The following is a 25,362-nucleotide window of genomic DNA, read 5'->3' as shown; positions in this document are numbered from 1 at the left end:
CTTTTTCTTATAATTTTCCTTCACTTCTGGCATTTTGGTTCGCATCAAAAATATTATCTTTGCTTGTTTTGGTTGGACTCACCCTGAGAGCACATGTCACATATGATATTAGATTAGGCTCATACTTTTTCTTATAATTTTCCTTCACTTCTGGCATTTTGGTTCGCATCAAAAATATTATCTTTGCTTGTTTTGGTTGGAGTCTGGCCCTGAGAGCACGCATCACATACAATATTAGAGCCATGATTTCGTGCGAAATAAGTCAGATATTCAGATTGACTGACCAACTCAGCTGGGTTGATCTTCGACGAGTGATCACCTATACAGCAAACTATCAGCTGATCACTCTCCCTCCTCCCGCTTGCTCACTGACAACAACAAATATGGTGTCATAAATAATTAATGAACAATGTCTACCTGTATATGGAAAGCATAGAAGCAACTGCATGACTCAGTATTTACTACTCAGTATATGTAATGACATTACAAACGTTTTTGTCGTCGTAACACCAGCCACACCACATTCACAAGCTGACACTATTATCAAAATGTTGAGCTTGTAAATCTTTGAACATGTCTGCCTTCATCACAAATATTTTGAGTACTTTAATTTTGTGAAGAAATTTGCACGTTTACCTATATAATAACCACCATATAATTCTTATTTACTTACCCATGGTTAAATATGAGGAAAAGTGGGAAGAATATGGAGAAGTACTGAGAATCAGCTGAGAGATGTTTACATTTGCGATCCAACTGTGGCAGGTTGGAAGGGGGCAACACTGCTCCCAACCATTGTTGAGGCGAAGTCAACCTGAAGAGTCCCGGTTGGAATTTGATGACGTCACAATGTCGGATTTTGTCCTTGCCTGGACAAGAAAATGGCGCCCAAGTCAACATTATGACATAACAAGTCAACAGAAGTAAACTTTGGTTGACTTTTAATTCTCGTGAAATCATGGCTTAGGTTAGGTTCATACTTTTTCTTATAATTTTCCTTCACTTCTATCATTTTGGTTTGCATAAAAAATATTATCTTTGCTTGTTTTGGTTTGAGTCTGGCCCTGAAAGCATCGAAATACGCGACTTTGCATCAATAAGTAAGGTAGGCAGACCACTCCAAAATGCATCGAAATTTGATTCATCGAATTCTAAACTGTCGAAATTTGAGATTTTACTGTATATATATATATATATATAAATATGTCAAACTTTGGGGACAAACTTAACAGGTCATTCCTGGATATCCAACTGTTGCCATTGTTATGCCTTTATTTGCTGTTATGTTCACAATACTGTAATTTCTGGAAAAATTGTCTGTTTAGTTCAGCTGTAATTTAATGTCAGATATTCCAACTTCCTTTGATTTACAGTTTCAGGTATACAAATAAGTTGTCAGTATTTTAGAACTCACCAAATAAAATCATATAATGCTTTGCCTCCTGTCAAAGAATCCCTATATTGAGGTTGGCAATGGTGTGGCTGACCTTTTCTATGGACTGGAAGCTGAACCAGGTACAAAAACTAGCAAGTTACTTCCCAGTTGTTGCTAAAAACTCTAGTATAAAATTGGAACTTAAGATGTGTAATGTGAGTTGTAACAAGAGGTTAAAGGTGGTTTGGCCATGTGGAGAGGATGAAGAGTGAGAGACTGACAAGGAGAGTGTATGTGAGTGAGGTGGAAGGGGGAGGGAGAGGGAGGGGGAGGGCAAGGATGAGATGGAGGGATGGAGAGGAGAGGTATATGAGAGAGGGGGATGTGAGGTGGGACGAGGACAGTGAAATGGCAGGGGACAGAGCGACATGGAGACAGTTTGTTTGTGGCCACCCCTTATGGGATTAGGGCGTCTGGCAATAGATTGATAGATAGAGACCCACACCTAGTGGTACCAGGCCAGCAGTTTGAGCCTCCAATAGGGTAACTAAGTTGAAACAGTATATTATGTCTTGTAAGTGAAGGATGGTTTTAAGCCAGTGGGTATGAGACACTTTATATCATTCCGTGCCCTTCCTTAGTGGTGTTGTACAGTCCTGTCATAGACAATTTGTGGATGAGTGGTTGTTGTTGTAGCCTCATGCTCATCAGAACATGAACCCAGTAGACTGCAGGCTCAAATTGCCCTTCTCTTGAAGTCCACCATCTTCCTTCCGGAGAATAGGATGGATTGAGGTAGAGTCTAAAAGCAAGAAAAGAGAAAACCTAATGGAGGGAGAATTAATCATTAGCATATCCAGTGAAATGGGCCAAGCATTCATTCACACACCTTTTAATCCCTGGGAATCCTGACTTGACCTCATAGACCTAACCATCCACACATTTTTTTCATCCATCCATCCATCATCCAATCCTACGTTGCTCCATGAGGAGCGTAGGAGCCCGGGGCTAGGCAGTTGGTCCTGACATTTAAGATGAGAGTGACTAACTTCACTCATCCCTGAGTGGCATTACGTGAGCAATAAACCCCAATCACCCCTTGGATATAAACCTTCACTGGCTCAATCCGATTGGAGCACAATAATTACCCACTAAACCACCAGGTGCCAAAATTTGGTTATATGGTTACCACCCAGCATAGTAAATGGTTTCCTGGTGTACAGGAAACCATTTGGCTTGTCACTCAGTGTAGAGTCACCCACAGGCAGAAGGAAGAGGAAAGAATGAAGGAATGAAAGACAGAAGAGGGAGTGTGAAGTCACCCGCAGGCAGAAAGACAAGGAAAGAATGAAGGAAAGAAAGACAGAAGAAGATGGAAGGAAAGAAGGATGGAGGAGAGGACAGGTCAGACACCCGAGAGCAGCACTACATTGAGTTTTTTTTTCCTTTTTAAATGCACTTCATATTACCTGCCAGACAGAGTCAGTCCAGAACTTGTCATGTGCTTGTCTGTATATAATTCATCTAGCCAGCATGATCCCCTGTCAGTTCCTTAGATTCATCAGCTTAGAAAAAAAAAAAAAAAAAGATGAAGCAAACCTGGTTCCCCATTACAGATAATAATATTCAAAGGCTTGAATGTAGAGAACATCATTGATAGCTTCTTGTAATTACATTACACGTTTTCCTATCCCTTCTGGATTTTAGTAGGTGAGGACACCCACCATCCACTCACTCAGTGTAGTGCTGCCTTCAGGTGACAACACTGAATGGCAAGTCAAATGGTTTCCTGTAAATAAGAAAATCATTTACTACATTGGACTGTTATCATATAACTAGGTGATGTCTTGTGGTTTAGTGGGTTTAGGCCTTTCATACATGTTGAGTCCATAAGTTTAAATCTTAGCAGTGGTCGGAGTTAGCTCACATAATATCACTTGAGAGTGTGAGGCTTGTCACACTTACCATAAATGACAGGACTGATGCCAGGCCCTGGGCTCCTATGTTCATGATGGTACCAAAAAGGGGTAGGGGGGGTTTTTCAAGAATACTCTCCCAGTATTCCTGCTTGTCGTAAAAGGCGACTAAAAGGGTTGGCAGTGGGTTAGTGCCCTTCCCTGGAAAACAACTAACTAAAAAAACAAACAATAAGCCTCGGACAAGGACTGACCAAACGATGACGACCAAGGACCGGACAAAGGACATGGCTATCGGAACGTGGAATGTAAGGGGAGCGAATGATGAGGTGAAAGAGAGAGAGATTGTCCAGGTGCTTGAGGGTGCGAAAGTGGATGTATTTGAAATACCTGACACAAAATGGAGAGGAGAAAGTGTGAGAGAATGGGAGTATGGATGGGGTATATGTGCAGGAGTAGGTGAGAATGAGAGGGCAAAGGAAGGAGACTAAAAGGGTTGGCAAAGGGTTAGTGCCCCTCCCCAGAAAACAACTAACTAAAAGAACAAACAATAAGCCTCGGACAAGGACTGACCAAACGATGATGACCAAGGACTGGACAAAGGACATGGCTATCGGAACGTGGAATGTAAGGGGAGCGAATGATGAGGTGAAAGAGAGAGAGATTGTCCAGGTGCTTGAGGGTGCGAAAGTGGATGTATGTGGAATTCCTGACACAAAATGGAGAGGAGAAAGTGTGAGAGAATGGGAGTATGGATGGGGAATATGTGCAGGAGTAGGTGAGAATGAGAGGGCAAGGGAAGGAGTATGTATAGTTGTGAGTAAAAGATGGAAGAGGAGCATAAGACAGTATGGATCAGTTGGGTCAAGGATTGTGTGGGTAAAGTTGAAAGTTGGAATACAAATGTGGGCGATTGTGTGTGTGTATGCGCCAATGCAAGATCGTGCTAGAAGAGTGAGAGAAGAGTTCTGGACAAATGTAGAAGTGTGCATGGAAAAGTTTGGAAGGATTGAGAGAGTGTTTTTGATTGGTGATATGAATGGTAAAGTTGGGAATGTGAAGGTGGATGGAATAGTTGGTGAGTGGGGTGTGCCTTCTGAGATAGATGAGAATGGGAGTGCGTTAGTGGACATTTGTGCTGGGAGGGGGTTGGTGATAGCCAATATCCTCTTCAGGCATAAAATGATCCACAGGTATACATATCGAGTGATGAGAAGGGTGGGTGGTGAACTAAATGAAAGGAGGGCAATGATTGATTATGTGCGTGTGGATGAAAGGATGCGAAGATGTGTAATGGATGCAAGAGTTTATAGAGGTTGGGGGAGTAGACTTTCTGACCACTACTTGGTGGTGGCCAGAATCAGAATTCAAGTAAGATGGAGGAATAGAAGAAGGGAAAGACGAGAGGAAGGAGTAGTTGCAAGGAGAGTGGAAAGGTTACAAGAGGATGAGAAAAAGGTAGAGTATAAGAGAGAAGTGGAGGAACGATTGGGAAAATATGAATAGGAGCAGATGGGAGACGTGGAAGGTGTGTGTAGGATATTTACAGAAGAAATATGTGCAGCATGTGATGTGGTGTGTGGAAGGAAGAGAAGACGGAGGGGGGGTGCAAGGAACAGTGTGGTGGACTGAAGAGGTGAAACAGGCAGTGGCACAAAAGAAGAAAGCATACAATGAATGGATGAGAAATAGGGGCGTGGAAGAAGTTGAGAGGCGGAAGAGAGAGTTATATGTAGAAAGAAAGAGAGAGGTGAAAAGATTAGTAAGAGAGAGTAAGAAGAGAGTGGATGAGGAATTTGGAAGGAATTTGAGTGTAAAGTGGAGGGACTGTAAGAAAATGTTCTGGAAAGACGTGAAAAGAGTAAGACAGGGTGGAAGTGAAGTTAGCAGGGGAGTGAAAGATAAAAATGGTAGATTACTAGTGGAGAAGGGAGAAAAAGTGAGCAGATGGAGAGAACACTTTAAGGAATTGTTGAACGTAGAGGATGGAAGTAATGCGAGTATAAGTGGCTGGGGAATGGCTGGGAGAATGAGGGAGGTGAGAAGACAGGAAGAAATCAGTAGGATAGAAGTTGTGGAAGCAATGAAGAAAGTTAAATCGGGGAAAGCCCCAGGAATTGATGGAGTGTGTGGTGAAATGCTGAAGCATGGATGTGGAAGATGTGCAGATTGGCCTGGGAGGAAGGTAGAGTCCCGGAGGATTGGAAGTCAGGTATAATTATTCCCTTGTAAAAAGGGGAAAAAGAAGTGTGTGGTAATCATAGGGGCATTTGTCTTCTTAGTACAGGTTATCCCTTAATTCATGTGAACTTTTTTCACGCGATTTCGGTTATCCACGAATTTTTCATACAATAATTAAAACAAAATTATAGTATTCAAATAAGTAATTTCAATATACAAGAGAAATAAATAAAATATAAAAAATGCCTACCTGCTGCCCGTGTGCACACATATATGTATGTGTGTGTGTGTGTATGTGGGAGCCTGGGAGATCGGTCTGCCACGCACCACACAGTCAGTTTGAATCCGACAGTCGAACCATGCATGACTTGCAAATCGTTATTTGTGGCTTATTTTTCTGCATTCCAGTAATTGCTTACCTTGTCTGTCAGCATGGGGCATAAGCATAGTGCTGGTGATGCATGTGGTAACACACCAAAACTGACTTGTAAAGTGATGTTGCTGACAGAGAAAGTTAAAGTGTTGGACAAACTTCAGCTGAGGAGGAATGTCGGCGACAGTTCTCCGTCAGGACGATTCCCCGTCATTTATTTACATACCAGTTTATTTAGCAAGTACAGTACACTAGTTTTTTACTCATATGGGTTATAAAATCCCCCTGAAAATTAGTTATAAAAGTATTAATTAATCAATAATAAGTATATTAATAGAATGACAGGGAATTGTCCATGTTTTAACGGTGAATTGACTTGATGGTGAATTGTCTCAGGACCGTATGTTTGGGGTGAGTCAACTGTTCATACAATAAAGAAGGAGAACGTAGCATACGGAAGACAGTGAGGGCTAGTGCACCAGACTGCTAAAGTGTCTCCACGTACGCCTGTGAATTGTCTTGTAACCACATGTTTGGGGTGAATGAGTCAACTGTTCATACAATAAAGAAGGCAGAATGTAGCATACGGGAGGCAGTGAGGGCTAGTGCACCAGACTGCTGAAGTGTCTCCACCTACGCCTGTGCTTGTCAGGTTTCAGTTTTAAATTTGTTACATTTTTGTTGTTTTTAATACTTAATGCTAGTTTATAAGGTGTATGTAGTGCATAAACAGTATTATTCAGATGTAATATATGTATAGACATGCGTGATTATGTGCACATGGGCAGAACATATACGCAAATTTACCACATACGCGAAGGGTCTGGGAACCTAACCCTCGCGTGAATTAAGGGCTTAATAGAAAAAGTGTATGGTAGGATACTTATTGACAGAATTAGAGAAGGAACAGAGAAATTAGTTGGAGAAGAACGGGGAGGCTTTAGGAAGGGAAGAGGTTGTGTAGATCAGATATTCATTCTTAGATCTCTTGTGGAAAAGTTTCTAGAGAAGGGAAAGAAGTTGTATGCGGCTTTCATGGATTTGGAGAAAGCATATGACAGGGTGGATAGACAAGGATTGTGGAAAGTGTTAAGAATATATGGAATAGATGGGAAGTTGTTGAATGCTGTGAAGAGTATGTACAATGGTGCGAAGGCTGCAGTGCGTGTGGATGGTGAACTAAGTGAATTTTTCTCTTTGAAAGTTGGGTTGAAACAGGGATGTGTCATGTCTTCATGGTTGTTCAATCTGTATATGGATGGGGTAATAAAAGAGGTACAAGGTAGGGTAGTGGATGTTGGAGTGGCCCTGGTGAGAGAGGATAGTGTTTGGAAACTTCCTGTACTATTGTTTGCAGATGATACTGTGTTGTTGAGTGAAGACGAAGGGGAGCTGCAAGGCTTGGTGGATGAGTTTGGGAGAGTGTGTAAGAAACAGAATCTAAAGGTGAATGTGGGGAAGAGTAAAGTGATGGTCTTTGAGAGAGGTGAAGTCAGTGAATGTACAGCAAAGTTGGATGGTGAGGAATTGGAAAATATGAGTACGTTCAAGTACTTGGGTAGTGTGATGAGTAAGGATGGAGGTTTGGAGGGTGAAGTGCTTGAAAGGATACAGCAGGGAAGAAAGGTTGCTGGTTCCTTGAAAGCAGTGATAAGAAACAGGGAAGTGAGCATGGAAGTGAAAAAGTTACTACATGACAGTATTGTGATACCAACTCTAACGTACGGAAGTGAAGCTTGGACGTTGTTGGAAGGACACAAGTCAAGAGTGAGAGCAGTGGAAATGAGTTATTTAAGAGGAGCCTGTGGAGTCACATGGAGAGACAGGCTGACGAATGAAGATATAAAGGAGCATTGTTGTGTTAATGTGGATGTGATAGGAAGTGTTATGAGGAACACACTGAGGTGGTTTGGCCATGTGGAGAGGATGGAGGGTGAAAGACTGACGAAGAGAGTGTATGTGAGTGAGGTGGAGTGGGGAAGAGGGAGGGGGAGGCCGAGGATGAGATGGAGGGATTGGGTGGAGAGGTATATGAGAGAGGGGGGTGTGAGTTGGGAGCAGGGCAGTGAAATGGCAGGGGACAGGGCGACTTGGAGGTGATTTGTTTGTGGCCACCCCAAACGGGATTGAGGCGTCTGGCAATAGATAGATAGATAGATAGATGTCCATAAAGGAAGAAGAAATAGGATGATATTGTGTTAGGTAGTAGATATTCTCTGGTTATTAATACAGTACTGAAGAGTGAAATGTGCTAACAGGCATAGTAATTAGCTGCACAGTCATCACCCTTAGGAAGGAAACTCCGCTACAAATAAATTGATGTAAAGTTCAGGCAGTTGAGGAGTAATTACTGTAACTGCTTTTGGCATTTGGGATAGATTCAAGGCCTTAGAAAACACCTGCTGTGTCATGACCAGCTTCAAAAGAAGCAACTTTTATTATTTTAATTTAGGAGAGGCATTTGTTTTTTATATGTATGGCTCAGGAGAGGCCTTTTTATATTTATGGTTCAGAGAGAGCTTTATTCCTTACAACTTATGAGGTGGCTTTATTATTTATAGCCCATGAGAGGGGTTTTTGTTTGTATTTACAGCTCATGAGAGGCTTTTAATATTTACAGATCATGAAAGTGATTTTTATTTATGTTTACAGCACAGGAGGACATCTTATATTTGCAGCTCATGAGAGAGCTTTATTGTTTACAGCTCATGAGAGGGATTTTTTTATTTATAGATATATGCGGTATTTACAGCTCAGGAGAGGGCTGTGAGAGTAGTCGATGGGAGAATAGCAGTGGTGGGGGCAGCCAGACAACACCTACTCTAGCACAACACCACCTGGGGGCTGCAGGAGCTGGGAGTCGAGCCAGGGACAAACTTAGGCTCGACTTTGACACAGATGTTAGCCATAAGAGAAGCCCTAAGTTGCCAGGTGTGTATGCATTTCCTATGTATCAATTATTAACCCATTCAGTCCAGCAATATATTTTTTATATGACCCATGTATTACTATTCTGTATTTGTATGTAGCTCATGACATACCTTTTTATTAACTTGAAACACTGACCCACGTGCTGCTTTACTGTGTGTCTGTATACAGTTCCTTGTGCTTTCAGCTTGAGGACATCATTACTATTTCATTCTTGCCATGACTACATAGTTTTATTCAGCTTAACTCCTTCAGTCCAGGTGATTTATTTTCACTATATTTTTGCAATCAACATGATTTTATTCAGCATAGGGGAGACTTTTCAAACTTGAAGGATTAGATACAGCCTTCATTAAATGTTTCATTGCTAGACTTCATTCCAGAGTTGAATAAAATTGTTTGAACATAACAAGAACAAAGTAAAAACCATGTCTGAGGATGAAAGGTATAAGGTCACATCTAGTCCATTTTGGTTGAATAGTCTCTCCAAAATTGAGTAAAATAAGTCTGGCAGTAACAAATCCATACATCAGCAGTGTAGTACCAAAAGATAATCTGGCAGGCAGGCGATTTGCGGTGCCTGTGTAAAAATGTGCCCCATACTAAAAATGTATGTGCAGATAGTTGGCCGGACCTGTAAGGTAGAACCAGGATTTTGGAAACTTGAATGGTGATTGATTGTCTGACCCACTTCACCAGGCATGGTGTTGATTGTTCTCCCTTGTTTATGCCTTTTTTTCTTTTTCTTTCTTCCTTCACCCCATCATTAAGTAGGAAAAAAAGATTAGGATGATGATTTTCATGATGATACTCATGATATTGATATGATGATGACAGTGATAGTGATGGTGATGATGTCAGGTTTCACTGCTAATCTATGTTTTTATGGTTAATTTTAAAAATACCATATAGAAATACGGTAGACTTCTTTAAGTGGAACTAGCTTAGCATAACTTTGCAGCCTCACTCTACAGTAGGAGACTAACAACATTGACAAATAAAACTGTTTTTAGCCATAAAATTAGTTTTGTACTTTACTGTATATGCGTTTTGTTTACCATACAACGTACCCCACTACGTCACAGGGGTTGTCTCCAGCAAGGGCATGCAGCTTGAAAACTATACCCCTACTTTCTAGTGGCAGATGTGAGGGGAGTTGGGGCCCAGGGTCTGCCAGTGTAGTTTTGGGAACTGGGATGGGATGTGGTTGGGATCTGTGCCAGAGGGTACAGGGCATTGCAGTTCCCAGGCTGCTGCCTCCGTCCAATAGAGAGGAGACTGAACCTGGGAGTTGCACCCCAGAAGGCAGCCCTGTCAGTGGGTGAATAATGGCAGGGAAGTTACAGTGCCAAGGTGTGCATGGAGGGTGTCCCTGTAGCTGTCCTGGTGGAGTGCCCCAAGGCCACTGTCACAGCCACTGGTCTCAGGTCCTATGCCAGGACTTTGGACTGTGCAGGTGGGCGGAGCCTGTGGTCTGTCTCCTTTATTTTACTTGATTAAGACAAAAATGAGAGATAGAAAATGCAGCAAGCCTGTGGAAATCAACTCACCCAATGGGTTCAGTGTTGCAATGTGGAATGTGGGTAGTTTGAAGGGTAGAATGGGGGAAGTAATGGAGTAATGAGTAGTAGGCAGGTGGATGTTGGATACTTACAGGAAGTCGGGTATAGGGCAGGATCAGCTAGAATGATTCCTGGGTGAGACTGTAGGTGTATGCTATTTTTGCAATGAAGTGTAGATGGGTGTGGTGGTGTGGTGTTCAGGTTGAGAAGTGGATGAGTGTGTCATGAATGTATTGAGAGTAAATGAAAAGATAACAGCTGTGAAAATATTGTTTGGCAAGCTCATGACTTTAGTTACTGTATAGCAGCGTATGTTGCACAGGCTGGTTTGGATGATGAAGAAAAAGATAGATTCTGGGATGATTGATATGTGTGGCAAACAGTATGGGGAATGATGAGATTGTAGGTTTGGGAGGGGACTTAAATGGTCATGTGGGTGAAGCAGCTCAAGGATATGAAGGGGTACATGGGAGATGCTCATATGATGTGAGGAGTGTGGAAGGGGAAAGGATACTCGAATTTGGGGAGACAATGGACACGATTGTGTGCAACACTCATTTTAGGAAACTAGAGTAGATTGATTACATATGAGTCTGGGGGAGATAGTAGCCAGCTTGACTGTCTCCTGGTCAGGAGGACTGATAGGAGGTTGGTGAGGGATGTTAAAGTTACAGGGAGCAAAAAATGTGTGCAGCAAAACAAATTTCTGATATGTGACATGGTGCTTAAGGAGTAGGTGGTGAAGAAGAGGACCTATGCACCCAGGAGGTGAATATGGAAGTTGAAGGAGCAAGCAGTAAGAGATGCCTTATATAAGAAGATGAATAGAGTGGTGGCCAGACAGGGAGTTGTTGACAGAAGCGTTATGGAACAGTACGGAGCCCTCAAGAACAATCTCTTGAAAGTTACTGATTTAGTATGTGGGTGGACAAGAGTCCCCCTCCCCAAGACATTAGGTAACATGGTGGTAGGATGAGGGTGTAGAAGCTGCAGTTAAGGAGGAAAGATGACTTTTCCTGGAATGGAAGAAAGGTGATAACATAGAGGAATACTTGGCCGCCAAGCACTGGGCTAGAAAGGAGGTATACAAAGCAAGGTCAGAGTCTCAGAGACTTTTACTGGATAACCTAAATAGTGCTTAAGGGATGAGTATGGTGCTTAAGGTGGCAAATTAGATGAGGAGGGAAAACATGGATGTCATAGGTGAGCAATGTTCGAAGAATGATGAAGGAAAGGTAGTGGTGAACAGTGAGGATATTAAAGCTGCCTGAAGAGAGCAATATAACCATTTGCTGAATGAGGAGTGTGACTGGGACAGGGAAGGTTTGGAGTCAGCGTATCCAGTGTTTAGCACTTGGCCTTTGATTGATACTGCTACTGTGAGCAGAGCAGTAGGCAGGATGCAGTTGGGAAAAGCAATAGGTGTGTCTGAGTTAACTGCTGAATGCTGTGGACCTCAGGAGATACAGGAGCGAGGATTGTTACTGATGTGATAAATTTGATGATGTATAAGTGTGTTGGCCTAGATGATTGGATGAAGAGTGCAATTGTAAATGTGTACAGTGGGAAGGGTGATGCCCTGGAAAAGAGAAAATGTAGAGGTATAAAACTTTTGGACAAGTTAATGAAGGTAATGGAAAGTGTAATGGACGATATGATTAGGGAAAGAGTGAATTTTGATGAGATGCAGTTTGGGTTAATGCCAGGCAAAAGGACCACTGATGCCATATTCATTGTTCAACAGTTCCAGGAAAAAATGTATAAGGAACTGTAGTTTGTTTTTGTTGATTTGGAGAAGGCCTTTGACAAAGTCCGCAGGGAGGTGGTGAAGTGGGCAATGAGAAAGCTTGGGATCGAGGAGTGGCTGGATCGAGTGGTTATGGCTCTGTTCGGTAAACTTTAAATTATCTGGTGAAATTCAGCCAACCCCCACACCAGATACTGCAGAACGCCAGATACTGTGTAGGTATCCCCAATCAGCTGTCCATTTGGCATCATGCCAGATAATGTTTCAGTATCCGACTCAACCCACTATCCCAGAAATTTTCCTACAATATTACCCATGAATAAAAAGAATAAAAGCAAGCATAAAATACAATTTTGATACAGTACATATAGCACAGTAATACAGTACATAATATAATCATAATCATACTGTACTCAACTAGTGCTGGCATTGATGGAGGTTGGATTCACAGATATGTCCATACTGTACAGTTGTCAAAATACTAGAGCACAGAGCACTGAGAGGCCACAATGTTAGTCACAGCACTACAGCAACATGCGAGGCATAGGAGGTCACCAACTAAGTCACAGCACTAGGGTTTAGCCATGCTGTGAGTCACAAGAGCAGAGCGCACAGATACATCTCCATTGTATGGTGTTCATGGGAGAGACTTAGAGAGCGATGGCAGGCTCTGCGTGCGAAGTGGGTCACCTCGGAAACACATTGGCTGGCACGTTGCGTGATCTGCCCACACGTCGATTAGGTCTTGAGTCTGAGCTGGATGATACACCTCACCGCCAGAAAGTGTATAGTACCGCTGATTGCTTCTCGTTTCTGAGCCAAATATTGCATAATTTTGTCAGATATTGTTTTAGTACAACCGAGCAAAAAACGCCAAATATTATGTTGGGCTGGATTTTGTGACGATGGATAATTGAGAGTTTACTGTATGTGGATGCTTGCATCCAGGTGAGAGTGAATGGAAATTCACCATGAATATTGGTGTGCATCAGGGGTCAGTCTTGAACCCTTTTTTGTTTATCATGGTGCTTGAAGCCCTCTCACATGACTTCAGAAATGGACTCCCTTGGGAGATGTTGTGTGCTGCTGACCTGGTGTTGCTTGCTGAGAATGAAAGAACGGGAAATTGTGAGAGAATGAGGTGCAAAGACTTGAGAGTAATTACAGGTAAAGCAAAAGTGATGATATCTAGGGCTGGTGGTAGTGCTGCCAATGCAGAGGGAGTGTGGCCATGTGCAGTTTGCCAAGGGGTTTGGGAGTAACTCCATCTTGTTCATTATTGGTGGTGAGATATAGTGGTATTAGAGGTAGACTGAAAGGTGATGCTGTTTTTGTGTTTGTGGTGTGTCGGGAAGAATGTGTAGATGATCAGGTGTGAAAGGATTGGTTTTGCTGATGGGTCTCTTGAGTGTGTGTGTGTGTGTGTGTGTGTGTGTGTGTGTGTGTTTTTTATGTGTCCAACTCTGGGCATAGGCTTCACAGCCTGCTATCAAGGCCCAGCAGTCCTACATACAATACACCTCTACATGTCACCACATCGGCACTAAGACCCACCATCCATATTGAATACATGCTAGGGCTGTCTCATACAGGACTGGTGTATTGGTATTAGTGGGGGTATTTTTACGACATGTCGGCGGGTCTTCTGGTAGATCAGTAAAGCCTGATTTAATGAAATTCAAATCCTTAAACTGTTCCCTGCCCCAGCCAGGATTTGAACCTGGGTCCGTAAGGAATGCACGCCACCTCTCTACCGATTGAGGTTTGTTTTTTGGGGGACATGTTATGTACTGGAGGTGGGGTTGGAGCTACATCTATAACTAGGGCAAGGAGTGGTTGGTGGAAGTTCAGGGAGCTGTTGCACCTCCTGACACTGAGATGGCTCTCCCTTCATGCTAAGGGATCTTTGTATACGGCATATGTTAGGAGTGTAATTCTGTATGGTAGTGACACGTGGGCAGTAAAGGAATAGGATATTCATTGGCTCAAACAAGCAGAAATGACAGTGATTAGATGATGTGTAGTGCATCCTTGAATGCAAGGCCTGTGGGGGCTAGGTTTATAAATGAAGAGTTGAGAGGAAGGATGGAATTGGAATGTATTGGTGCTGTGATGAAGAATGTTAGGTTGAGGTGATTTGAGTGTTTTGAGAGGATGGAGGCTGGCATTTGGGTGCAGAAGGTGAGAAATGTGACTGTTGAGGGTAAGGCTGCAAGAAGCAGACCAAAAATGACCTGGGATGAGGTCATAGAGTGGACATGGAGAAAGAAATGAATAGAGAGGCTGCTGAGATAAGTAGCATGGAGAGCTGCCATATGTGACCAAGACCAATGCATGCAAGCATGTTGGAGCCTTTATAACCAGTATGAATGAAACTAGCACTAAGCCATTTTCTGTAAGGCTTTTAATTAATCTCTTCTGTCTCCTCCACCTCCCTGGAGAAAAAACATGCCTTTCCCACTCCCAGCTAGCTGTGAAGTGGGAAAAAGAGATCAGGATGAAGCTGCTGATGATGATGATGATGGGATAAGATTGTGATATTATTCTGTTAGGATGGGAAAAAAGGGTCAGAATGATGATGATGATGATTATCATGTGTGCTTATGTTGGAGTGTGTTGTAGTCCATGGTGAACTTGGGGGGAGGGACTGAGTGCTGGGCACAAGCCTCCCAACACAACAGTAATAATTAACATATCAGCCTGTCTCCAGCTATGCCCCAGGGGTTATCTTCCCACCTACCCATTTTCCCCCATGGACCAACTTTCATCCCATTGATCCATTTTCCTCCATGGATGTGTTTTCCTCTATAGACCCATTTTCCATAACAGACTCATTTCCCTCATGAGCCCATTTTTCACCCAAGGACCTGTTTTTCTTGCATGGATGTATTTTTTCCCTATAGAGTGTAATGATGTATGATAGTGAGGCCTGGGCAGTAAAGGAAGAGGATATTCCCAGGTTCAGACTTACAGAAATGACAGTGATTAGTTGGATGTACAGTGTGTCTTTGAATACAAGGCCTGGGGGGGGCTAGGTTTGCAGTGTAATAGTTAAGAGGTAGGATGGGACTGGAGTGTATTGATGCTGTGATGAGGAGAGGAAGATTGAGGTGGTTTGGGCATGCAGAGAGGATGGGGAATGACAGTTGGTTGCAGAAAGTGAGAAGTGTTAACGTTAGACGGTTAGGGGTAGGGTTGCGAGAGGTGGACCAAAAAAGACCTGGGATGAGGTCATTGAGTGTGACCTTGGGGTTAAGGGACTAAATAGGGAAGCTGCCAGAGATCAAGCAGCATGGAGAGTTGCCATTTGGTGACCCTGACCGACACATGCAAGCATGTTGGAGCCTTCAAAAACGAAAAAGACCTATACTGTCATTTTCATTTTCGTTTTTGAAGGCTCCAATATGCATGCATGCATTGGCAACTCTCTGTGCTTCTCAGTCCATGGCAGCCTCCCTATTCAGTCCCTTAACCCGGAGGTCACACTTAATGACCTCGTCCCACATCTTTTTCAGTCTACCCCTTGCAACCCCACCCAATATTAGTGCTTCTCACTTTCTGCACCCAATTATCATCCCCCATCCTCTCCACATGCCCAAACCACCTCAGTCTACCTCTCCCCATCACAACACCAATACACTCTAGTCCCATCCTACCTCCCAACTCTTCCATTGTAAACCCAATACCCCCAGGCCTTGCACACAGGGATGCACTGCACATCCACCTAATCATTGTCCTTTCTGTACATTTGAGCCTGCGAATATCCTCTTCCTTTATTGCCCAAGTCTCACTACCATACTGTATTACACTCCTAACACATGCTGCATACAAAGATCCCTTAGCACGTAGGGAGAACCCTCTCGATACCAGGAGAGGCAGCAGGTCCCTGAACTTCTTCCAACCACTTCTCACCCTAGCCACACCTCCAGCACATGTCTCCCAAATAACAAAACTTTTCCTCACACTCAAGAGACTCACTAACAAGTTCAGTCTTTTCACACCTGACAATCTCCACCTGCGCTCCCCAACACGCCGCACGCATAAAATCAGCATTATCTTGCAGTCTACCTCTAATACCACTACATCTCTTATGTACCCACTTATCACAAACACTGTACAAGATGGAATTACTTCCTATGCCTTTGTGGCAAATTGCACATGGCCACTCTCCCTCTTCTTTGACAGTACTGCCACCAACCCTAGATATCACTACTTTTGTATTATCAGCATTTACCCTTAAGCCCTTGTGCCCCGTACCATCTCTCCACGTCCTAAATCTTTCCTCCTCCTCCCTTTCATTCTCTGAAGTCAACACCAAATCATCAGCATACAAGATCTCCCATGGGAGTCCATTTCTGAAGTCATGTGAAAGGGCTTCAAGTACCATGATAAACAACAAGGGACTCAAAACTGATCCCTGATGCACTCCAACTTTCACAGAAAACTCATCACTCAAATCTTCATTCACTCTTACCTGGGTGCGAGCACCCACTTACATGGTCATAACCACCCTAACCAGCCACTCCTTTATCGCAAGCTTTCTCATTATCCACCTCACCACCTCTCTAGTCCTAGACAGGTAAAGTGGGGTATCAGAAACCCCAGTCCCCGAAATTTGATTTTTAAAAAATATGAGCATAAGGTCTACAGATCTGTCTGTCTCTTTTCCTACCTGCCTAGTGAAGCTCTTCATGGGGATGATGGGGTCATAGCTGTACCTGGCTCTGATTTTGCTCTATAGAGCCATTGGGGTATGTCATACCCCAGTTTTACCTATAATGTTACCTCAATTTAGCTCTCTTGTAATGTTTTATTTTAATTTGGTGTCTTTCTTCTTTTGTATACAAAAGGTCCCAACATTGGTCTACTGCAGGCCACCCAAGGAATCACGATATTACTTTTCAGTTTTACAAGATTTAATTATAAAATTAGTATACCTAAAATTTAATAATTTTTCTGAAAGCTTTAACCCCTAAAACGCGGCTGTGTACGGCCGATCCCCCCGCTGTGGCGGGGTTGTAGCGGGGTCTGAGTACCTGTGGGAAAATATTTGCCAAAAATCAGAGATTAACCCTAGAGCATTAAAATTTTTATGGCATATAGTACTTACATTCAGCTTTCTCCTGAGACACATGTTGAGCCTTCGTGGACTACCAAAGGACTTGTGAAGACTTGCAAAGTTGGGTAACAAAGTCTTCACTTTCACACCTCCAGAAACCCGGTTTTCTTTCTACCACAGCCTCAATCTGTCACAGTACACTTTATACAACAATGTACAGGTTGTTTGGAATCCGTATTTGTACAATAAGCACTGAAAATAAGGCTAAAATGAGCGGAGCACACGGCCGACATGCAGCGCGGCGGCGATCTTCCCGTCACTATTGTCACATTTGCCTTTTCATGGCTAAAAACACGTATACTACATTATTTTCCATCATAGTACTTCGCAAACATTCGCTTGTCACTATTACGGCCATAAAAATCACTGTCACTGCCAGTATTGTGGATCGGGACTGAGGAAGACCACCGCGGCGCGAGTTTATTCAGCCTTATGGCAGGCACTTTATTCTCGCTCCGGTCGGACACCAGATGCTGTTGGCATCCCTACGTGTCAAGTGGGGTTGGTGGAGGATTAGTGCCCCTCCCCGTAAAACAATTAACTCTAAGCCCTTGACCACCCCGTTTGGGATACATGGCGTCTGGCAATGGATGGATGGATGGACTTTCACTGTAGCTGTCCGTTTTTTGTCTTATTCATCAGTGTCACTGTCCATTGTTATAAAAATAATCTTTTCTACACAACAAACTGTCACTGTCAGAACATAGAATAGGAACATATGCTTTCATCTTCTTACACTGGAGTGACTGTCACTCGCAATACTTATATTATTACTATGTACAATTATTTACACCAAAAAACACTGTCACTGTCAGTGCTTTTACAAGTACATACACTAATTTACACTCATCAGGCTGTCACTGTCAGTACGTAAAAGAAAACTAAACACTAGTATCACTGTCACTCTCAGTATTATTTCAAAGAATCTTACCCTTATTTTCAAAATCTAGTCAGGCTGTGGTAGTCAAAGAAACATGGGTAAGCACAGAGGGGAACTTTGCACTCTTTGCACTGCAAGGAGGTGCGCCTAAAGGTTCTGTCCTGCCTGGTAGTGTGGCTGCACACATGACACCTCCTCAGTGCTTTTCCCCTCTTGGCAGTGGCAGGCAGTGGCTCCAGGTGGTGTCGCTGAAGGTAGGCCCGACACTATAGGCGGTCTGGAGGTGTCTGAGGGTGGCGTTTAGGACCTGTTGAAAGTACCTGGCCATAACGCTGAAGCAGCTGGTAGACACAAGTCTTAGAAAATCTTCGGAGAGAGTAGTTTGCTGGCTTCCTGTTCTTGATTTTATACAGGATGAAGGCGTTCAGCATGCACATATCAATCAAGTGCAAGAACACCTTCTTGTACCAACGACGATTTTTCCTCAGGCAGTCTATCTCTCCGATCATCATGTCAGACTTGTCCACCAGCCGCATATTGACGTTGTAGTCAATGACAGCATCAGGCTTCATCACAGGCTCGCCAGTCCTTCTGTCGACCTTCCCTGTTGCCAGCATTTCCTCCTTGTGTACTGTGGTGAGCACATTCACGACTCTCTTATCATGCCACCTGATTGCAAGCATCTTGTCAGATTTCTTCAGGTGCACGTCTCCCCGCTTTGACTTTTCAGCCTCGGGGAAGGCAGGGTAGTGTGCCCTATTGCTCCTGACAGTGCCACAGGATCCGACGCCGTGTTCAGAAAGGTACTTGGCGAGTTTAGGAGCTGTATAGTAATTGTCCGTATACAGGACATGATTCTCGCCAAAGTACTTTCCAAAAGCACTTTCACCACAGAACCAGAGAATCCAAGGGGGTCAGTCTTGTCCAAATCGACATTGCTGGCGGTGTAAATGACGAAGTCTAAGATGAACCCCGTCTTGCAGTCGCACAGCACGAAAAACTTTATTCCAAAGTGGTGCCGTTTGCTTGGAATGTACTGCACAAACCGAAGACGGCCCCTGAACAAAACCAAGGACTCGTCAATCACCACTTTCTTGAAAGGGCGCAGGAACCTCGTAAACTTATCCTTGATCAAGTTCAGGATTCCCCTCACTTTCCATAATGGGTCAGTTTGGGAAGGCTCATCATTGTTCGTGAAGTGAAGGTAAGTCATGAGCTGCCTAAAACGATCGCGGCTCATGTATTTATTGAAAATTGGTGTTGGGCAAAGATCGTCTGAACTCCAGTATTCCTCCAGCTTATGTTTCCAGTTGTGGGGCATCAGTAACATCAACCCAATAAATACAAAAAGTTCCCTGATCGTTAGAGGCACCCATGCTGCCATCCGCGACGTGGATGGCGTGGCCGCCTCACCTTCTCCTTCGCGAACTGCAGCAGATTGCCCCTCGTACCTGTTTGTCTCGGTACAAATCTGCTCCATTACCTCTTTGTCAAGGAAGGCCAACAGGTAGTCCAAGCATTCACCATCCTCGTCAACAGGGAAGTCAGCCTGAACTCCACACCCACTGTCATCAAAGGGCAGATCCTCCGGCACAAAATCTGAGCCCTCTGACCATACGAAGGCATCAAGAGTGCCCTGCCTAGGCTGGGAGGTGCTGGGGGCGGCGGGGGGTGAGGCAGGTCGTGTGGGAGTGGGTGAGACAGTGCGTGAGGCAGAGGCTGTCCTAGGTCGTGTTGGTGTAGTGGTGGTGGTGGTGGGGACATTATCAGCGGGTTCAAGGTCACTCGCGGTGGCGTGACTGCCGAGTTGCCTAGTGCGAGTTTCCTTACGAGCTAGCCTTACACTAGGGGACAAAGTTCTAGCTCTACCAACACGAACACTGGGCCTACGAAAACCTCTACTACGTAAAGTAGAACGTCTACTTCCCTTTCGAGGTGGTGAAGGCGACTCAGATGACTCAGGAGACAGGGCAGCAGAAGAGGAGGACGAGAGAATGGGGCTGGGAGTGCGTGGCAGGCTGGCGGTGGCGTGACGTGGCGTAGGGGACAATGGCAGTGAGCTTGGGTCACCATTCCTTTTTCTCTTTGCCCCCTTCCCATATTCAAGGCCCCTTTTCACAGGAGCCTTCCCTGTTGAGGTGGTTGGCACTGACACACTCACTTCTGGCACGGAAACAGTCACTTCTGGCCCAGACTCCGCACTTGATTGCATGTCAGACTCTGCCAGGCTTGATCACACACCGACGTCACTCCCATAATCCATCGAGGCTTTCAATAGTTCACTGGCTATTGCAGAGTCACTTAGTCCCTTAGTAGTTCCTGGTAAGGTTTTGAAGGGGGTTGAAGTCACAAAACCCTTTTTCGGAGGGCTGGAAGGCACAGACTCGGAAGAGCTTGAATTTGACATGGTGTCACCGTGGAAGATTCGCGTGGACTGACGCTAATCAGGGGCAAACCGCGCGAAAAAATCACAGTGTGACAACTGGGGAAACAAGCGTTTCCCAATAGCAGAAAGTGCTTGCGAGATGACGGCGCAGATTGACACGTATGAGCCGTCCGCGCGTTGCCATATCGCACGACGAGGGAGGGCCGCGCATCGGTGCGTGGGTGGGTAAAAAAAATGATACTTGGCAACAACCGAGGTCAGTAGTACAAAGGTCAAGTGTGCTAAACGTAGCTCATGGGTGGCGGTACTGATAGACAATACCAGCTGGAGCCTGCTTGCCCGCGGTTATTCAAAATTAACTCAAATCGCAAACGCGACGATCCGTCGTTCTGTCCTTTGGGCCGACCGTCGCAAATGCGACAATCCGTGTTTTAGGGGTTAAAAAAATGTTTTTTTTATTTAAACTTTATTTTTTCTGGCCCAGTTCAAAGATAATGGGTTGAATTATTTGTGTATTGAAGCATTTTGAAATATCTCAAACGGAAGTATTTTTGTTTTATTTTTTTTCCTTGAGGTATGTCAGACCCCACCATACTTAATATAGTAACAAACAAACCTTTACCTATCCAGGGCTAGGGACTCTGTCAAAGGCATTCTCCAGATCAGCAAAAACAAAGTACAGTTCCCTTTTCTTTCCTATGTGTTTTTCCTGAAGCTGTTGAACAACGAATATGGCATCAGTGGTCCCCCTGCCTGGCATAAACCCAAACTGCATGTCATCAGTATTCACTTTTTCTCTAATCATACCTTCTAGAACTCTCTCCATTACCTTCATTATCTGATCTAAAAGCTTTATACCTATATAAATTCCACTTTCCAAGGCATCACCCATCCCCTTGTACACATTTACAATTACACTCTTCAGCCAGTCATCTGGAACAGCACACTCAAACATAATCTTATTTATCAGGTCAGTGACTAACCTCACTCCTATATATCCTGAAGCCAGTGGCATACCTGAGGGGGGGGCAGGGGGGGGCTGTTTGGAACTGCCCCCCGGGCCCCCAATTGAGGGGGGCCCCAAAAAGCCTTAAAAATTTATAAGCTTTTTTATTATATTTAAAAATATATATATTTGTCATCCCGACAATCCTGGCTGAGATATTAGATAAGTTTTGAGAATTAGGCAGGCTAGGTTCTTTGTGGGGCTCCCCTCCAGGAGGGGGGCCCCGCAAAGAACCTAGCCCCCCGGGCCCCCAAATCTCTAGGTACGCCCCTGCCTGAAGCCTTCATCATTTCAGCAGTCAACCCAGACACCTGCTGCCCTCTCCACCTGCATCCTGCCTATTGCTTCACTCACAGTAGCAGCATCAATCAAAAGCCATGGGCATATTTTTCTTCCAAGGTCCAATTTTTCCTCCATGGACTAAATTTTCCTCCGTGGACCTATTTTTTCCTCCATGGATCTAATTTTTTTCTCCATGGACCTATTTTCTCCTCCGTGGACCAATTTTTCATCCATGGAACCTATTATTTCCTCCATGGACCCATTTTTTCCTCCATGGACACCACAGACTTTTTCCACAGATCTGTATTCCCCATCCACCCACCTGTCTCCTGGCATGTCCTCCAGGAAGCCACACATCCACCCACTTACCGAGAAAGCCTGCTCACCTCAGCCATATGCCCAACCCACTTGACTACCCACCACACTCACTCAACCTTCTCCATCCCACTCACACACCCTGTGACCCACATACCAACCTACCCTCCTGGCCACCAAGCTTGAACCACCAATAATCTTCTTCATTGCTTCAACTACTTGGAGAGAGAGAGAGAGAGAGAGAGAGAGGGAGGGAGGGAGGGAATGTCCAGTGTCTTAAAGATTTTAGATAATAAATAATAACAGAGGCACAACTACTTTAGTAGTATAGATAATAATAATAATGATAATAATAATCAATCTATCTATAGCCTGATGCCCTAATCCCACAAAGGGTGGCCACAGAGAAAACGCCTCCAAGTTGCTCTGTCACCCACTATTTGGCTGCCGTCCTCCCAACTTGCTCCCCCCTCCCTCATATACCTCTCAAATCCATCCTTTCACCTCATCCTCGGTCTCCCCCTCCCTCTCCCCTCCTCCACTTCACCTACATACACCCGCTTAGTCAGTCTTTCATCCTCCATTCTCTCCACATGTCCAAACCACCTCAGTTTATTCCACACCACAACGCTCTTTCACTTCTTCATTTGTCAACCTGTCCCTCCATGTCACTCCACATGCTCCTCTCAGGTAACTCATTTCCATTGCTCTCACTCTTGGCTTGTTCACCTTTAGCAAGGTCCATGCCTCGCTTCCATACATCAGGTTAGGGATCACAGTACTGTACTATTGTGCAGTGACTTCTTAACTTTCATGCTCACCTCCCGATTTCTCATCTCCGCTTCCAGTGAACCAACAACCTTCCTTCCTTGTTGTACTCTTTTGAGTACTTCATCCCCAAAACTTCCATCCTTACTCATCACACTACCCAAGTACTTTAATGCACTCACATTCTCCATATCCTCACCATCCAACCTCACTGTGCATTCTGTGACTTCATTCCTCTCAAACACCATAACTTTACTCTTGTTTACATGAACTTTCAGATTCCTCTTCTTACACACTGTCCTAAATTCATTCACCAAACCTTTGCAACCCCCATTCATCTTCACCCAACAATACTGTATCTTCAGCAAACAGCAACACCTGAATCATCCAAACCTCACCTTCATTCATTAGAGCCACCCCCACATCCACTGCCCTACCTTGTACCTCCTTTACACCCCTATCCATGAATATATTAAACAGCCATGGAGACATCACACATCCCTGTTTCAGTCCCACATTTGGATCAAAGAACTCACCCAGCTCACCATCCACTCACACCATAGCCCTAGCTCCCTCATACATACTCTTCACACACTCAGCAATTTCCCATCCACTCCATATAATCTTAATACCTTCCACATACTTTGCTTATCTACTCTGTCATGTGCTTTCTCCAAGTCCATGAAGGCAGCATACACTTTCTTTCCCTTCTCTAGATACTTCTCCACTAAACATCTTAGAACAAATATCTGATCTACACACCCTTTTCCCTCCCTAAATCCCCCTTGTTCTTCTCCAAATAGCCTCTCTGTTATATGCCTAACCGTGTCAATAAGTACTCTACCATATATTTTTCCAATCACACTAAGAAGGCAAATAACCCTATGGTTACCACATACTTCTCTCTCCCCTTTTCCTTTATATAAAGGAACAATTATACCTGATTTCCAATTCTCTGGAACCCTTCCCTCTTCCCAAGCCAGTCTACACAACTTCCATAGCTACTCCACAATAATCTCACCCCCATATGTCAGCATGTCACCATACACTCCATCAATTCCTGAGGCCTTTCCCATCTTGATCTTCTTCATTGCTTCAACTACTTCTGCTCTACTGATCTCTTCCTCCCTCCTCTCATCTCTTCTTCCCCAGCCATTCCCCAACCACTTGTACTTGCACTGCTCTCACTCTGTACATTCAACAAATTGTCAAAGTGCTCTTTCCAGCTCCTCATTTTCTATCTCTTCTCCACCAACAATCTATTATTGCCATCTTTCACTCCCCTGCTATTTCCTCTTTCGCACCCACCTTTCTTTACCTCCTTCCAAAACAATTTCTTACTCTCCCTCCATTTCACACTCAGATTCCTCCCAAACTCTTCATCCACTTTCTTCTTACTCTCCTTCACCAGTCTCTTAACCTCCGTTCTCCTGCTCACATATACCTCTCTCTTCTCTCTCATCTTCACCCCTACCTATACTTGCTAACAAGTCACTATACGCCTTCTTCTTTTGTTCCATATTAATACTGTATAAGTAATGGTAATAATAATAGAAATAATAATGATTATAACTATTTAACTAGAAGCTGTAGTTGTTTTCTTCATCTTTTGTGGAATACAAATTAGTATGGTATATAATTAAACACAGGTAAATATCTGCTTTCTGTTCTTCAGAATTTTTCCTGGATCCAGCATTTGCATTGGTGTGATAATACTCTAGATCTGCCACTGGTTGTAGTGTACTGGTGTTACAGTGATGATGACTGTGTGTATTGTATTCCAGTGATAGGCAAGAGTGAGGGCCTGAGGGAGGATGACAGTGAAGAGTCCGGTGGAGGGAATGGCTGTGGGGGTCGCAGCGAGAGCGGTGGCGGGGCCGAGGCAGCATCAGGGGTCGGGCCAGGCCAGGCCAATAAGACCATGGGATCGTGGGAGACGCTGGTTCTCTTTGCTGTCAACTTCACTCGCCTCAGCGTTCAGATGAATATGGGAAACGTCATGGGCAATGTTGTGTATGTACTAAGATTATACCTTTTGTATATACAGACAATCCCCGACTTATGATGGGGTTACATTCCAAGAAACCCAATGTAAGTGGAATTTATCGTAAGTAAAAGATGCCTAAAAAGTAAAAAATGCCTTACCAACTGATTGTAGCCTAGCCAGGCCGACCATAAATGTGATTAGAAAACTTACATTAGCTCACAATTTGGCAAAATCATGAATACAAAGCCTATTTTATAATAAATTGTTTAACATCTCATGTAATTTATTGAATACAGTACTGTGCTGAATGTGTATCGCTGTCTCACCATCAAAAAGTCGATAAATCATAACTCTGGGAATGTCTCATTTTCATTTTCGTTTTTGTTTCTTTTAGGCTCGAGTATTCTTGCATGCGTCGGCCTTGATCACCTAATGCAGCTTTCCATGCTGCTCGATCTTTGGCAGCCACCCTTTTCAGTTCCTTAACCCTGAGGTCACACTTAATGCCCTCATCCCACATCTTTCTCGGTCTACCCC

General features: G+C 43.9%; 1 protein-coding gene across 1 annotated transcript in view; it reads left to right on the top strand.

Moving 5' to 3' along the window:
* tweek (transmembrane protein KIAA1109 homolog tweek) overlaps window positions 1–25,362 on the top strand; it is an 839,779-nt gene that overhangs the window by 629,242 nt on the left and 185,175 nt on the right. The window contains 3 exon segments of the mRNA XM_080283669.1: window positions 8,598–8,778; window position 9,941; window positions 24,629–24,851. Coding sequence (XP_080139795.1) covers window positions 8,598–8,778; window position 9,941; window positions 24,629–24,851 — 405 coding nt within the window.

This window comes from Coenobita brevimanus, chromosome 98 (genome assembly GCF_032717465.1).
Source record: "Coenobita brevimanus isolate Jiangsu-jjx chromosome 98, ASM3271746v2, whole genome shotgun sequence".
In the NCBI taxonomy this organism is placed as follows: Eukaryota; Metazoa; Arthropoda; class Malacostraca; order Decapoda; family Coenobitidae; genus Coenobita; species Coenobita brevimanus.
This window is presented reverse-complemented; position numbering and strand designations above follow the sequence as displayed.